Consider the following 17,420-nt stretch of genomic DNA (forward strand, 5'->3'; position numbering starts at 1 on the left):
TATTTTAAGTATTCTTATATATAAGAATACTTAAATTATTTCTGTGCAAGGTAATCAGCGTATCTTTAAGTTTTTTGCGCTCTCATCTGTAGAAACTTGAAAACTTTCAGAATGTTAGGAAAAACCAAATATATAAATTTCAAAGTTTGAAATATGTTTTTTAATAATTTTAAGTAAATAAATTTCAAACTAGTTATTTTAATGACTACTTTGAAACTTATTTACTTTGCTGTTAATACTGCTATTGCTATTATAATTTTTTATTAATTGTTTTTTATTTATCCTTAGTATTGTTAAAAATTTGTTTTGTACTGTCTATTATTTTTCTTAGTTCTAATTTTTAAACTGCGCGCGAAAAGTTGATTGCAGCGGTTGTGAGCTAAAACTTAAATGTAGTTTAAATCGTAACAATAATCCATTGCAACAATAACAATAATCCATCGCAACAATAACAACAATCCATTGCAACAATAACAGTAATCCATTGCAAGTTCTTTAAAGAAGGTAAGTGTTAGTTTCATTTTTCATGTTTACACAAATAAACTTATATAACTGATGATCTTTAGTATCTAATTTTCTGATTAGGTTGGATTTTATTGGTACGTTTTCAATTTTTAATTCAATATGAAAAATGAATGTCGTTTATTTATGCATTATCATAGATTAAACCATGCCGCAATTTTACCTAAGTGGGTCAAACAAAAGAAAACTAGTAGAGAAAAAAAAATTAATTATGTTGCCGATTTAGAAAAAATTCCGCAGTTAACTTCATTTTTCCAAGGGTCTGTTCCTCCATCTCTATCACCCAGTGAAATAATTGTAACTGTTAGTAATGAATTTGTAAGAAATTTATTATTGCTTATTGTATGTTTCATCAAATTCTAAGCATTTTAAAATAGATTTTTATAGCAGTGTTAGTAAATTTGCAGGTTCAATCACAAAAAGATAAAAATGATCATTTCGATAGAAGCGATTCTCCTGCTCATCAAAATGAACCAAACCTTCAGAATGATAGGTGTTCGAATAATCTTGAGCAACACATACTTATATCTGATCCTCTTACTTGTGGAATTGAATCTACTATTGAAAAGGACTGTCGTTCAACCAATCCTGGAATGTGGGACAATTTTAATAAAGATGACGTCAGTTTTTGAATAAACCGTGGTCTACAAGAGTGTCAAAATCATTCCGGATCGTTTGAGTGTTCTCGTAGATTATACAATACAGAATCCAAGACACAGTATTGTTTAGAGAGCACATTTTATAGGAAAAAAAATTAATGGCGAAAGTTTTTGGCGAGAATGGCTCATTTATTCCCCAACAACTGGTTTTGTGTACTGTTTCCCTTGTAAACTTTTTGTGTCTAAAGAAAAATCAAACATACTTACTAGCGATGGATTTAATGATTGGAAGAACATTTTTATATACATCATCATGAAAATGAATCTCTTCACAGAGAATGCACGTTGATATATATTCTGAGAAAACAAAATTCTGTTGTGTGTGACACCCTTCAACTTCAATTCCAAACGTAGAAAAACTACTGAAAAGAAGTATTGAAACATCTTATACCAGTCATTATAACGTTATCTGAACAAGGTTTACCTTTTTGTGGAACAAACGAGCATTTTGGTGTTCCAGATAATGGGAATTATTTGAGTTTGCTAGAACTTGTGACTCAGTTTGACTCATTTTTGAAAATCACATTGCAACATATGCGAATAAAGATAAAGGAAATCCATCTTACTTATCAAAAATAATATGCGAGGAGTTGATTAATATAACTGGAGAAAAAGAGACTTCAGTCGCTCAATATTTTAGTGTTTCAGTCGATTCAACTCCAAACATTGCTCACATTGACTAACTGAGTAAGCTGAATGATTTTTAATATGTTTAATTTTGAAAAGTCACGTCGGTGTAGAATTGTAATTAAGTAATTGTAGAACAGATTTTAAAATTTTTAGGCGAGACTTGTAACTTAGATTTTAAATATTGTAGAGGTCAGTCTTACAAAAATGTCGCAAAGATGTCGGAAGTATACAGAGGGGTGCAAGCGATAATGTCTAATCTCAACGAGCATGCGGTATATATATCGTGTGCCACGCATTCGTTGAACTTAGTTGAACAAACTTTTGTTCAATTCTGCTTGTTTGCAGTTTTTTTTTCTTTCTATTGTGCAACTATTGTATGCGCATTTATAAATTCAACGCATCGCTGGGTTGTTTTAAAAAAACACATCGGGAACGAAAAAGTACTCAAATCATTTTCAAAAACGCGTTGGGAGGCTCACCGAAGCACTTCTTAATTCTTTTAAAGCAATTTTGACAGCATTGAATGAGATTGCTGAAGATCCCTCTAAAAAAATTGAAACCACACGAAGCTGAATGTATTGCAAATAAATGGGAACTTTTGAATTTGCCTTCATGCTCGTATTGTGGAGCAATATTTGAATTAGTCTTCAATCGAAAAGCAAAGCTCTTCAGAACAAATTGATCTCAAAACTTGCGCTTGGATGTTCTCATTATTATAAAGTATGTTAGATAAAATGAGAGACAATTTTGATGGACTTGAAAACAAAGCAAAAGCAATCTTGCCAGGTATTGATTATGCGAACTTCTAAAGAACTTCATGCCCCATATGTGATATACCTGCTCAAGATAATTTTCGTATCAACGTGTTTATAGTAATTATTGATAGGTTTAAAAGAGAGATTAATGAGCAAAGGAAAGTTTACTTAGTGGTTGCGGAGATGTTTTCTTTTTTAGATAACTTTGAACTTTCGGAAAATGACTATCGACAGAAGGTTTCTAATTTGGTTGGTTTTTATTCTAACGACTTAGAATATTTTTATACAGAATTGAGGCAATATCACAGCTAAGTCAAATTAAAAAATTTCATCAAAAACTCAGTTCTCTTATTCTAAACTTGCATCTATTTTTCCGAACGTCAAAATTGCTGAATTTACGTACTTTATTATTCAATAATCCTACAAAAAAAGCAAAATTTTTTAAAGCAAAAATTAGTGCCTAGGGCCCCAGTTTTCTTTAATCCGGCACTGATGTAAGTCATATATACTGCAATAACTTAAAATGTGATTTTTAAATTTTTTTTTTTTTTTTTTTTCGTTATTCACCTCCCAAAGGCCGAGAAGGCCACTACAGATGAGGAGGCTACTTAATAGTGGTTATAACCCTCTCTCAACTCTATAACTCCGAAACACGAACCTTGACGAACAAGGCCGCTGCGCCGAGAGACAAGTTGAGCGCGGTACTACCAGGGACGTGGTGGGGATCGAACTCGGAACCTCTCGCTTATAAAGCGAGCGCTTTATCACTACACCACTACCGCATATACAGAGCGGTAGAAAAAAAGTAAAAGCTCAGATTCAGTTATGCACTAATTCATTGGAACTTGGCCCACTAAAGGCATCTTTTTAATGTTTAGATGACAAAATCTAAAGTATTTTTTTTATTTATCTAAAATATCATCTATGCAAACTATGCTTTAAAAAAACATAAACAAAAACTTGACACAATTCAGTCGGGTAAATTTTAGTTTTGAGGAACTTTTTTTTTTCAATTTTTTAGAAGCCAGTCGGGTACTTTTTAAGGATTCACCCCCTTCGTTTTATTCGTAGAATCGCTTCTGAAGGTAGTTATAATACATAAAAGTATAATACAAATATTTATGTATAAAAATTGCAGTACACCATAACTAAACATAAATAAATCATAAAGTCTTGAATCAAGCATCCTGGTTTCTTATCTTTAAAGTTTTAGTATCTATAACTTATTCATTTTTTTCACAGTTCCAGTAAATATAATTTATTTAATGATAGTTTAAAAAACTTTTTATTTGTAGTTAATTATTTTAATAGCTTATTTTCCTTAAATGTTTGAATAGGTTATTTTAGTTGAAGTTTTTAGATTCTCTAAATAAAATCTGACTAAATTTTTGAGCATTCAATAAATTTTTGAACTAAAGTTTTAAATCATTGAAAAATAATTATTTCTGTCCTGCTCTATTTGAATAATAAAAACCCTAACCCTAACCCTAACCCTTCTGTGAAACTAATTTGCTTTTCGTTTGTTGTGATGATGTACTTTAAACCATCACAGTTATTACATCATTACAATTATTTACATAGAATGACTTTAGTAGTTTATTTCTAGTTGATTTTATGTAAGAAATAAAATATAATGCTTTAAAAATTATTTTATCTTTTATACTGATCCAATCGAGTACTTTTACGTGTTTATCGAGCACTACTGAATCGAGTACTTTTATGTGTTTATATGCTATTTTTATTATATTCTTTTTAGCATGACAAATTATACTGAAAAATAAAACAAACTATAAATTGAAAAAATTATGAGTATTTCATTAACTTAGTTAAAAAAGTTCTCAATGGCTTTACATAGTTTGTAAATGCTAACAAATCGCAAGAAATCCTGTTTTTCAAGTTTCCTGAAAAATTTACCAGAAACCATTTCAAAGACTTTTATTATTCTTTTTTTTTTTTTGTTTCACTTTTTAAGATAAAAAAACATTCTAAACATCTTAAAACAATATCCAAAAAATTTGGAATCCTTCCCAAAGATTCTAAAACTTTTCAAAACATTTTAGAACTATCCGGAACATTTTGAAACTTTCCAGAACATTTTTGAAAGTAATGAACGAAACTTATTGCAAACAGCTGCATACGCACTTAAGTTTACTATCTAAGTAATCTAATACTGTTTCAAATAAATGAATCTTAAAACGCATTCGTGGTGGGAATAGAGCCTCATCTGCCAGCCCATCACAAAGCATCATCTATGAATTACGTCATTAAATGCACTGAATGGCTTTTCTTATAAAGTAAATTGTTTGTTATTTTTATTTCCTTGTCTTCAAAATTGTTAAATGATTTGCACAGTGACGCAACATACTCTATTTAAGAGTTAAGGAGTCTGACTATTTTGTGTAAACCTATGCTTGTACTTTGTAATTGTTTTCGAAGTTTTATGAAGTCTTCCTAACACAACAGACCACAACTCGAGGAATATCATATTTTATAACAAACACATTTTCATTCCATTAGCATCACATCTAGTTTTTGGATTGCCGTCCATATCTTCCAAAAGTCATAAGTGAAGAATGTATTTTTTTGAAACTTAGTTTCAAAGATTTTTAATGAATTGTATTAGATTGTTATTGTAATGAGTTGTTATTTAATGAATTATTCCGTGTTTTATTCAATTAGTGACTAAAATACGTAATCTATTCAGTAAAAAGATTTGTCTCTCGAATCGTCCTGACATGTTGCGAGTATATATATTCTGAATCTACATTTATCTATAATAAAATATGAGTTAATGAGAATAAAATATCTATTTTGAATTAATTCTTTTAATATTGTTGATGAGAGGTATGAAACAGATGTCTTTTGCAACATATCTATCAATACGAGTCTTTTGCAACATATCTATCAATAAGAGTTGCAAAAAATGGGTCAAATTTTGCCATTAGTTCTAACATTCCCATGAAGTTTGAGTTGACCCAATCCAAACCATATCCGCAGATATTTAGACCCTGCTCAGCGAATTAATTGAATACGGCTACGACTCTTTGTAAAACCGAACCTTTGTACTTGTGCTGCGCTTTTAATTTTTGTACTGCTGAAGTATCAATCCTGTCTTTGATTTGTACAAGTTTATTTAAAACAACAATGGTTTCAATGTCACTTTTACTGTGCTCATGTTGTGAAAAACTCGCAGTAGCATTTCTCTAGTCAAAAAATTCATCTACTGAGAATAAATTTTCCTCGGGAGAGAAAAGTTTACATTGAAAACAATAACTTCGATTAGTAGCAGAATAATAATAAAGCCATGATTTATGCACCTTTTCATCATTTGGTAGTGATAGTTCAAAGTATGACTGCTTGAACAATTTTATCAATTTGCCACTCGTTTTTACAGTGTTGGAAAAATCAAGATGTTTGAAATTTAAAGTTCAACCTCATTACTTTGCAGCATGCAAGGGCGGATCCAGACCATGTTGTAAGGGGGAGGGACAATTTTAAATTTTTTTCGATTTGGGGATGCAGACAATCTAGTAAGGAGGGGGGGGGCGATTTTCAGATTTTATGATTTGTAATACAATTTTGAATTTGCACCACATAATTTTTTAAAACTGTAATTTTATTTAGATAGCCTAACTATATTATTTCCGTTTTTAAACAACTTGCTGTATTTAATATACAAAGTTATAAAAATATAAAATTTTAAAACTTTCTAAGGGAGGGATCCGCCTATGGATCCGCTCTTGGCAGCATGCCAGGTTGAAATTTAAATTGTTAATGTATCTGAATTAAAAGCAGCAGATATAATAGAAGTAGGAAAAAAAAACATTCAGCTTTTAACTCCTCTTTGTTTAGCTGTTGTCGTTCATTTCTCTCTCCTCCTCCTCTCTCTCTCTTTGGTATTTCCCGACTCATGATGATATAACACATTATTCTAAGATACCTAAAAAATAGAATAACAACTTTTAAGAAATTACAGTAAAACTAGTACACTTTAAATTATTTTTACGAACTGTAGATGGTAATGAATTGTGAAAATAAACACAAATTTGCAAATTATAGATAAGTTTATTGATGTTCTTGTCTTGAATCGAAACTTTTTTTAACGCATAGTAATATGCAATAATATTGGTTATGAATTTTTAATATAATAGTTTATAACTAAATACTAATTTGAAATTAAAATAGAAGCAAATAATGTTTTCATAAAAACTTAAATAAACATTCTAACTTGACAATATCACAAACGCTACTAAATAAAATACCGTTCAACAGATTAACACAGATACAGTTCAACAAAAAAAGCACATTCAGAAATATCAAATATAATGTAATTATAAATACAGAAAGGTGGATGGTGTTCTGTGATTGGTCGAATAATAATTATTACAGTTTAAAAGAGCTTTTGGTATTTGTTCTTGCTTACGAAATGAAATAAACAACCACAAAAAATCGCGTAAGCGTTATTTTGACTAAAAGAGATTTTAGATTAAGACAACACCAAGACATAAAAAACAAAGTTTTGATATCTTGTTACAAAATGTCAATTCTCAAAACAGCAGTACTGATATGTGTCTATGTGTGCGTATAAACTTTATCAAATACCTTGTCAAGTTTAAATATTATGATTATGCAACATTTACCCCCTATGTATATGAAAGTTTTTTTTATTAACTGACAAACATTTTATTTGCAACACCAAAAATGGTTTGTCTCAGTCACCTCAAAGTAAAAGTTTTTGTTTCAAACTTTTTCAAGTTCATATTTCTATGAGCTGCCTTTTTCCTTATATGTTTTACATTATCACCAAAATAGAACAAATACGTTTTGAAGCATTTTAAGCTGTTTTAAAGCGTTTTGAAACGTTTTGAAGCTTTTTAAGTTTTGAAGCTGTTTAAATGAAAACCCATTCAAAGTTGTTCAGTTTAAAAAAGTAGATAATTCGGCTGACGGTAAAATATTTTTTCAAAAATTAAGCGGTTAACAACAAACTTAAAAAAAAACAAGAGAACACTATTACTCCATATATTTGCCAAATAATCTATATTTTTATTCAAACAAACAAGTACAGTTAGAAATGGATCAGATCACAGAGTAAAGAACAGATAACACTAAAATAAAAAAAAGTAGTTAAAAATATCGAATAAATTATAACATTAATAAGACCATAAAAATTTTTGAGTTGGATTTTTAATGAAATACCTAAAGCCCCAACTTTTTTTTTAATGTTTAATTTTTACAATAGTTTTACTTAATTATTTTATATAAACGAAATTTAGAAAAAGTTCAGTTGGGATTTAATATACTTAAACCGAGATAGAATTGTATTAATAAACCAAAGTATCGAAGTAGCAATATTACTTAGTAATACTGCTATAGCAGTATTACCTAGTAATACTGCTATAGTAATATTACAATTATTTTTTAATATAAAAAAACTAAACTAAATTGTTTATAACTGATTTAGTGATTATAATAAAAATCAAGAACAAATGCATCAAAAAATAGTATTAGTAATTTACTATTATTATTTATGATTATATGATGCTTTTGCTCTTGATTTTTTATTAGCTTATAATCACTTTTTTAGTTTATTTATATTGAAAAATAATTGTCTGGTAAAATAGAACTTTTGTTTACTTCATTTTAGTTCTAAGGAAAAATTGATGTGATATATACACTGTTGATTTATATGTATATATATATATATATATATATATATATATATATATATATATATATATATATATATATATATATATATATATATATAAATATATATATATATATATATATATATATATATATATATATATATATATATATATATATATATATATATATATATATATGATATATATATATAAATTATGTTAGTGTATATTAGTGTATTCTACAAAGAGAGTGCTCAATGTTCTTAAAGAACAGAGCAATAATAAATTAGTAAAAATGCTTATCTAATTATATATATATATATATATATATATATATATATATATATATATATATATATATATATATATATATATATATATATATATATATCAATAAACAAGACAAACATTTTAAAAACTATTCTATTAATAAAAATAGTACATGCTTTGACTACCTCTACTTGTCTATAAATATATAAGATTTTGTAACTACATACAAAGGTGATTAAAAAACTAATACAATTTTATTATCCATGTATAAACTATGGAAAAAGTATCCAATTCAACTAGAAAAAAGACTGAATTCAATTGTAAAAGATATTGATAGATTGTTTTACTTTACCTGGTATTGATAATTGAAAGATTTTAATGTGTAATCAGATAGACTTAATTTAAGTTGTGTTAGTATGATTGAGGTCTAGAAAACAAGATTACATGTTATTTTTTGAATGAAGTCATACAAGTCTTTTAAATCATAAAGATTTTGATATACTTTTACTTACTCAAACAAATAAAGTTTTTTTAAATGTTCAAAATTCATGTTCTCAAGCCAGTTAAACAAGTTGATATAGTAGTTACTTAATTTTATTTATAGTAGTTATTTAATTAGAGACATAATTTTCAATTTTCAAAAGTAAAAAGGTTAAAGCAATAGCAAAGTAGTTATACCTTTTTGAAAAATCTCAAAAAGCAACTTTGTTAAAGTTATATCATTGTTTAGTAATATCTTTTATTTTTCCAGTTAAGTTTAATTTCTTAAGGTCTATAAAGTTTTCTGTTTTTGTTAGTTGCTAATATAATAAATAATTTGTTTTGAGTTTTTTTATTTTCCCAAGATTATAAGATTGTTTTTCATTTTTTATTCTGAAAATTATAATAACTGAAAGTTAGTTCCACTTTTTAGTAGATGTTCTTTTTGCAGAACAACTTAGTAGGTCAAGATTTTTGTAGGTCTAACTATCTGAGATGGCAACTTCATACAAACAGAAAGTAAAATAAGTAAATTATTACTATTTTGATTAAGAAAAAAATTTCAGGGGGCTTAGCTTGAAACCTAGGCACACCCCTTTTTTTTATAAACAGTTAAGTGACAAATGTTGACTATGATGATTATGATGATGGTTACAACCATGATTATGATCATGTTGGTGCATAATGGTTATTATTACAAAAATACTCATTTTTTAGATTTGGTTACATAGATGTTGAATTAAAATAATGATAATATTGATGATATTGGCATCAAAATCCTAATAGTACAGGTATCAAAACAGTTGCTGGACATAAATACCTTTTTATACACTTTTCATCCCACTTGAAGAGGGTTCTGCAGTTATTTCAAGTCTAGAGATAATAATTATCATTATGATCGTGATGATAAGAATGACGTTGATGATGATATTGTTTATCATGTTGATGATTATATTGTTTGAAAAACTGTGGGAACTATCATCAGTATCATTTAGAGTACTAATTAGGATGGTCTTTAAAGGACCTTAAAATTTTAAGTTTTAAAAAGTTGTTGTCTGACCCCCTCATTTGGTTCCAATATATATATAAATTTAAGCAAAAAATGAGCTCAATTAAACAATATTTAGGGGTAGCTCAAGCAATTTGAAATTTTTGCATATACGAATTTACAGCATTTTTAGCCAAAAATAGCACATTTGTTTTGGTTTCAAAAAGCAAACGGTAAAAAAAATCAATATGAACTACTATAACTAAAAGACTTTTTAATAATAGAAATTTTTAAAAAACACTAGAATAGTTGACATAGTTAGAATGAATTAATTTTGAAGTAAAGTGGATTTCTTTGCTTTAGGAAAGTTTGCCCAGTTTTCTTTAATAACTTGAAGAGTATACTGCAGCTGCTCTTCGCTCTTGAATTGACCAGACTTTACTGCATCCTGGATCAGGGCGACCCCTCTTTCTGCATTGTTGTTGGTTACTGCTTGGGATTTCACAATTTATCTCTGCAGCCTTGAAGTCATCTCAGTTGTTCCATCTTTCCGCATCTTCAGCTAGGAATGTATCTGGCATGCCTAGAGTAGCAAATATATTCCTACTCTTATTGGAAACAAAATTAGAAAATTTTGTTGTACCATAGCCAAATCTACCTGGACATGTTTAAAGGGTTCTTCTCCATTTTTTTCTGAGAATTCTTTAACAAGTTGATGCTTTGTGTTGAAATCCACCTCGGAATTGCAGAAGCAAAATATAATCAAATCCTCTGATAGATACCAAAGGTGTCCCACAAGCTTTTGTGATGCTCCAATTTCCTAATCGGGGTTTTCATGAAGTAGTTGAAGAAGTTGCATTGTTCCTTGCTGCTATGGAAGCCCAAGGAAAAAGCCAAACTTTGATGCTGTAGATAGTTCTTGCCATCCAGCAAGCTTGATGCATTGGACCTGGTGCTTGGAAGTTCTTCCTTTCAGATGGCTACCCCAAATAAATCAGCATCAGATTGAGTATTTCATGATATTCTTCTTGTGGCTGATGGTCTTGCAGCTGTTGTTCACAGAAAAGTATAATTTCATCTTTGACATCAGAGAGTTCAGCTAAGGTGACATCGTCTAAGAAGGCATCTTCATAACTGTTTTGATCAATGGATCAATGGCCACTGTGCTTGAAATCGTATGAAGATGAGAATTTCTGGAGCTTTACTTGTTCATATACACACACACCAAAAGCAGTTGCCAATACAAGTTCCAGGATGTGATGGCGACAACCAAAGTGGAATAAAGGCTGTCCAGTAGCTGTTCAAGAAGGACGCAAGCACCAGACAATCAACCAGTGTTGGAGCAAGTTGTATTGTAACACATACCACAGTTCTTCCAGCTCCCATTTTCATGGCATTATGTACCGCTTGTGCCTCTGGTTGACCAGTACCTACAAAGTAAAAATCCCAAGCAAATTATATATTATATAGTATATAAAAACATGTTTATTTGTTAGTACCTGCAGAAATTTTTAGAATATTCAAAAGCTTTGTACACCCCATTGTTGTGACAAGAATTGGCAACCTGTCACACTTTTCCGTTCCAGTCAGATCATTAATCAGTTTACCATCCAAGTGCACTGTAAAGATTAAAATCTTTAATTATTCTGGAGGTGGCTTCTTGTCTCTGTTTTTAATGATTGCAATGGATGGTTGATCTATTCAGAGCAAGTGATTCAGCGTCATGTCCTTGAGCCTTTGAAGTCTTGAATATAACTATCATGGCAGCCCGGTGGCTCAGTCTATTTTAATTAAGCATTGCTACCAGTTGTGGTGGATGCCAGTACACCACAACTGGTAGCAATGTAACTGTACTACTTGTAGCTGGAAATAGGTCCTGATCTTGAGTTTCACTCTGGCTTTCTTCTGACTCATCACTGCTGCTGCTAAGACTTTTTCTCAATTTCAGATTGATGCATTCTTTTTTTAATTTTCTCGTTTTTCTCCATTTGCTTCTGTTGTTGCTGCAACAATACCTTATCCACTCCTAACATGCGACCAGGTTGTCCTTTATTTCACTGAGATTCCAAGAAAAACTTGTCTTCTTTATTTACAATAAGCTCCATGGCTTCAGAATGTTCGATGTCAAACAAGTTTTTTTATGAAATCCTGGTGATGTTTGATCAGAGTTTTTGCTCAAAACCAAAAACTTTCCTCTCTCTCGATATGGTTTACTGCTTTTTTGACATCTTTTTTCAAAACATTGTGCAGACAAAGAAAATGTCCAATAACTTGCTTCTCTAATCGCAATTTAATCGCTACCTTCAATCCTCTCTGCAGGGCTAACGAGATAAGCTTGAGAACGTAAAACCTTCTGAAAACGAAAAATTGCCTTAAAATTCAGTATTTGTTATTGTTGATAATTTAATAATTGTTATTGTTAAAATGTTGATCAAAGCTGTAACAGAAGATACAAGATGGCTGCAAAGTACAACTTGTACAAGGTTTTTAAATAATTTTGTAAGGTGCCCAATATGTGTTAACAATAAATCATATAATTTACAACAAAATATTTCAACAATTCATTTATCTAAACATTAAGAAATTGTATTTATATTTATTATTAGTATTATTATTATTTCTATTATTATATTATACTTAAATATGTATAATACTGACACAAAATATTTACTTTTACTTATTGGTTGAAATCTGTTTATTTACATATATTAATTTTATTTATAGTTAGTTCCAAATAGCTTTATTTTGCACAAAAAAATTTCACTTTTGTGTTCTTTCGTGAAATTCACATATATGTATTATTCTCACAAAACTAAAACTTTATTGAGCCACCTCTAAATATTGATTAATCCTGCTTATTTCTAGCCTGAATTATTTTTGTTTGTATTTTGGAACATATCTAAGCGTTCAGACAATAAAATTTTCACACTTCAAAAAAAAAAAAGACCTAACAATAGTTCAATATAAACATATTAACATTATATTAACATATAAATATTTTAACACAAATGCTATTTCAATAATAAATCAACTTGTAATATGCATATCTTAAGCCTTTATAGTCTAAAGAAAATGTTTTCATAATTTTGTTTTTACATTTAGATAACTAGAAGATTATTTTAAAACTACCATGCAGAGTCATGTCACAGAAGAATCCATGACTATAAATGAAAGTGCTATTGATGATACTCGGTTGCTAGAACTGACTCGAAATCCTTTTGACAGCAATTTGTATGAGCGAGACAATTTTCCAACTCTTGATTCTTCTGTGTTCCAGATATCAGCGACACCTAAACATGATTCGAATGGTGAATTTCGGTGGTCTATTGATCAGATTGCTTTATTGAAACCTGCAGAAATGGACTTAAATCCAAATCAAGAATACAGTGTGGTGTATGTGTTAATATAAAAAAATCAAAAAGTTATTTTATCTCCATTTTGAATGTTACAATTTTTATTTATTCAAATTCATGTTTGGGGTCAAATAATTATTTTTATTTGGTAATAATAGGCTATATTGCCATATTTGTATTTGATTAAAAACTTTCATAAATATTTGTATTTGCATTTGCTTGAAATGTATTTTTAACTCCATAAACTAGGTTGACTAGTGTTATTATTTTGGGAAAAACCAAAAGATCTTTTTTTCATTTTTGTTACTAAATAATTAAAAAAAAATTTTTTAAGTGATATTTATTTAAAGAATTGTTTTCATTCTAGTATACCATTTTATCAGTATTGTCTTGAAAAAATCTTTGTATTTTTTTTAACCAAAAATACAAATATTTAGATTTAGAATATGTAGACTACATGTATTTGAATTTGTATTCAGTAATCTCGAATTAAAGTACTTTTATTTGACCCCAACTCTGTTTAAAGTAAAATTATTATTTTTAAAGTTTTCTATGTTTATATTTATATTATATTGTTATTTTAGTTATTTACCAATACTATATTTGGAAATGATTTATTTAATAATCGTTTGATTCTTTTTTGTTTGTATTTTGTCATATCACCAGGTACTCAACTCAAGAAGATGAAGAACAATCCCAACGTCAGGTTGATGAGTATTTTAAAAGTGCACTTCTTCCTTCACCATGGTTAGATAACCGAGCTAGTGCACTTAAGCGAGTGACATTTTCACCTGATTTTCCATCTGCACATTATATAAACGGAGTTGTAAATCAAAAAATAAATAAACCAAATGCCAGTGAAGAAGTTCAACTTGAAGAAACATTGCTTTCAGATGCTTGTTGTCAAACAGAATTGACTTTTTCGATGGATTTCGATCTTCAAATATTGGTTGGGAAAAAGTATTACTCCTACAGCGATGAGTCTGGAGAAGCAAGAGCACTTATGATATCATCTTTACGTCGAAAGCTGTTTGTTCAAGAAATAAAAACTCCTTTAAAATCCACATCAAAAGTTTGCAGTCCTTATGCTACACCCAGTTACACCACTTCTAGTCCAACAAAACAACCTCTTGATATCAGCTGTGCTCATAAAAATACATCCATTACTGCTAGCGAGTCGTCTACTCCATCTATTAACTCATTTTCATCAGCAAGTTTGCATAATGTATTTGAATCACCCGCTAAAGTTACTCCTCCACAAATTGTAGCAGTGTGCACACCATTACGTCATTGTGGAGATATAACTTTGTCTAATGTTTCAATGTCGCCAATACGCTCAAGTGAAAAACTATCAAGTGATATTAGTGATTTTTCATATCTCCCAGATGTTAGTTTAGAATTTAATGTAAATGGTTCTGAGATTCGCGAATCCAGTCGTGCAGTTCAGTTTAAATATCAAGATATATCTCCTATAAAAAAAGAAATGGCTGTTGACCCAGGTATATATTTTTTTATGTTTTATTTCAGTTTAAGATATTTTTTGATCTACGCTTTCCTAAAAAATATTATTCAGCAACCGACACCTTGTCTATGCAAGAAAGCTGTCAAAGTGAATTTCAAGTTAGTTCTCAACAAAGCATAAAAGAATCCACAGCCAAGAACATGCATGCTTTTGGAGGATTTGATATTTCATCAATATCTGATTATTCTGCAAAATTATTACATCAAAAAGAAGCACAACAAGGTAAGGATAGTTTGTGTGTGTTTGTGTATGTATATTTATTTGGATAATTAATCAATATAAATGAATTAAAAATGAGGCAGTTCAACAAATTTTTATTATATTTGCAAGAATGAATTTTTTATTTTTAGGATCTATTGATGTTACTGATATAACATCTAGTAATATTTTTTCAATTGATGAAACTACCGATATGAACATCAGTAAGTGTAGTGATGACGATGAACCAGAGGTTTTGCACATAACCGACCTTAGCCTTGATGAAAAACAAATTACGGACGATTTGTCTCACTTACTGCCAAATTTTAGTGTGATTCAAGGTAACTCTGGTGAATATGTAAGTCCTAAAATTGTTACATTTGATAATCACGAGAGCATGACCACTCCTTTGAAAGGTATTCTTAAACATCGCGATATTACCACTCCTAAAAGAACAAACTTGAGAGATTTTGATTCATTAGATAGTACCCAGTATAATACTGTTTACAATAGTGGAAGTAGGAGAAAAGCTGCTGCAAATTTTTTGCGTACATCCTCGTCAATATTGCTTTCTAGTATAAACGATAAAACAACTTTACCGAAGCCTAAACTCAGTGACTTTAGTGAGTCACAAAGCGGGCCTGATACACCAGTACGTGGTTATGAACATCGATATAACGAAAATAAAGTTAGTATTAGTAGTGTAAATAGGCAATGTTTGCGTGATATCACGATTGATAACATAGATCGCTCTGCTCAAAACAAATATTTTAAAGATTACATTACTCCGATGGATTTTCCACTCAATCATGACATTGTTTGTTTGCGTGCTAATACTGCTTTGAAACGCGCTTATGAAGTATCTAATTCTCTTCATATTGAGGATAAAGAAAACTACTGTGCAATGAATTTTCAAAACAACATAAGATTGAGTAGTACTATACTTAGTTCAGACAGTCCGGAATTAAGATCCGAACGTCCCGTTATAAGATCGACCGGAAAAAATTATGCTTGTATTGATGGTTATTATGCTAATTTGTCAAGCAAACATATGCCTGTTGAAAAAGAAAATAAAGTGGAATCGTCTGCAATTTCACCTTGCCTCAGCTTAGATACCTTAAGCATCAGTTCGAATTCAAAAAACCACAGTCCCGCTACAAAAAAAACTATGCGCGCAAGTTCGCAAAGAAGAATAAGTGGCTTAACACGAAATTATAGTTGGCCTTATAAATCGCGCGCAACATCTCCTTTTTTTTCTGATGATTCAAATATAATTCAGCAGTCCGGAAATACACCACAAAGCAGCCGTATTTCAGGTAACCGCTCTAGAGTTTTACCAAAATATCGCGGAAGGTCGCCAAGTTTTCGCGGTGAAGAACTATTTGACCCAATGAAATCTGCTTATAAAGATTTTTTACCTTCACCATTGAAATAAATATTGAATTTAAGTATTTTTATAACTCTTATATCGTATTTAGTCGATTTCATAGCAGTAATCGATTTAGTCGATTTCGTAGCAGTATTTAGTCGCGTTTCATTATTTAGAAAACCATAGTTACATTTTCTGAGTTTGCACATGTTTTTTAAAATATAACTGTTCGATTATGATCTTTTTTTTAAAATAAGACTATTTTATGAAACAATAATTTGTAAAATAAAAACAAACAAATAAAATCTTATTTTTATTTAAATATTATGAACAACTCTCGCTTTTTTAGGCGGTAGACTCTTTTCAAACTTATTATTATTGTTTTCTATATTATTTTTAAAATGTGTTTCTTAGCACCGAGCAATGTTGAAATCAAATAACTTAAAACAACCTCGCCAATTACAAAAAAAATCTCAGACCACTCTTGCTAATAAAAAAAGTCAATAACTTGTGAAAAGAGCCTAATCGGCCTCGAATTGATAACCTTTGAATCTTTTTGGCTTCCCGAATAACAAAAAAACTGCATAGAAAACTTTATTTTTATATCTAAATAATAAAGTTTGTTCTACTCAATTCACTCCCCAATGAACAAGAAAAACGATATTTTGAAATCAAATAACTTAAAACAACTCGCCATTCACAAAGAAATCTTTAGACCGCTCTTGATAAAACTAAAGTCAATAACGAGTGAAAAGAGCCTAACCGGCCTCAAAATAAAAACCTTCAAACCTTTTTGGCTTCCCAAGAATCCAAAGCGAAAATCGTTCAACCAATTTTGTTTCGGTTGTTTTTAATTCATAAGGAAAATAAAAATATCGCGTTTTGCTTTACTCGTAACAAAAAAAACTTGATGTAGTCTACAAAAGCTGAGTACGTTTTTATTCGGAAACAGCAATTGAAACTAGTAAAAACACTTAAACTTTGGTTTTCAAAGACAAAAACAAGTGTTTTTGTCTTTGAAAA

The 17,420-nt window shown here is 29.6% G+C and overlaps 1 protein-coding gene across 4 annotated transcripts; it reads left to right on the forward strand.

Annotated features, from left to right (window-relative positions):
* Positions 1–7,360: 7,360 nt before the first annotated feature.
* LOC100200634 (uncharacterized) lies at positions 7,361–16,719 on the forward strand. 4 transcript variants are annotated; one of them, XM_065800890.1, is made up of 5 exons: positions 7,361–7,515; positions 13,058–13,348; positions 13,975–14,807; positions 14,882–15,052; positions 15,181–16,719. In XM_065800890.1, the coding sequence occupies exons 2-5, from the start codon at positions 13,086–13,088 to the stop codon at positions 16,461–16,463; spliced, it is 2,550 nt and encodes an 849-aa protein (XP_065656962.1). In that variant the 5' UTR covers positions 7,361–7,515; positions 13,058–13,085; the 3' UTR covers positions 16,464–16,719. The 4 variants fall into 4 exon arrangements, with proteins under 4 accessions (XP_065656962.1, XP_065656959.1, XP_065656961.1 ...); XM_065800887.1 differs by lacking the exon at positions 7,361–7,515 and adding an exon at positions 7,531–7,689; XM_065800889.1 differs by lacking the exon at positions 7,361–7,515 and adding an exon at positions 7,841–7,911.
* The last annotated feature ends 701 nt before the right edge of the window (positions 16,720–17,420 follow it).

This window comes from Hydra vulgaris, chromosome 07 (assembly GCF_038396675.1).
Source record: "Hydra vulgaris chromosome 07, alternate assembly HydraT2T_AEP".
Classification (NCBI taxonomy): domain Eukaryota; kingdom Metazoa; phylum Cnidaria; class Hydrozoa; order Anthoathecata; family Hydridae; genus Hydra; species Hydra vulgaris.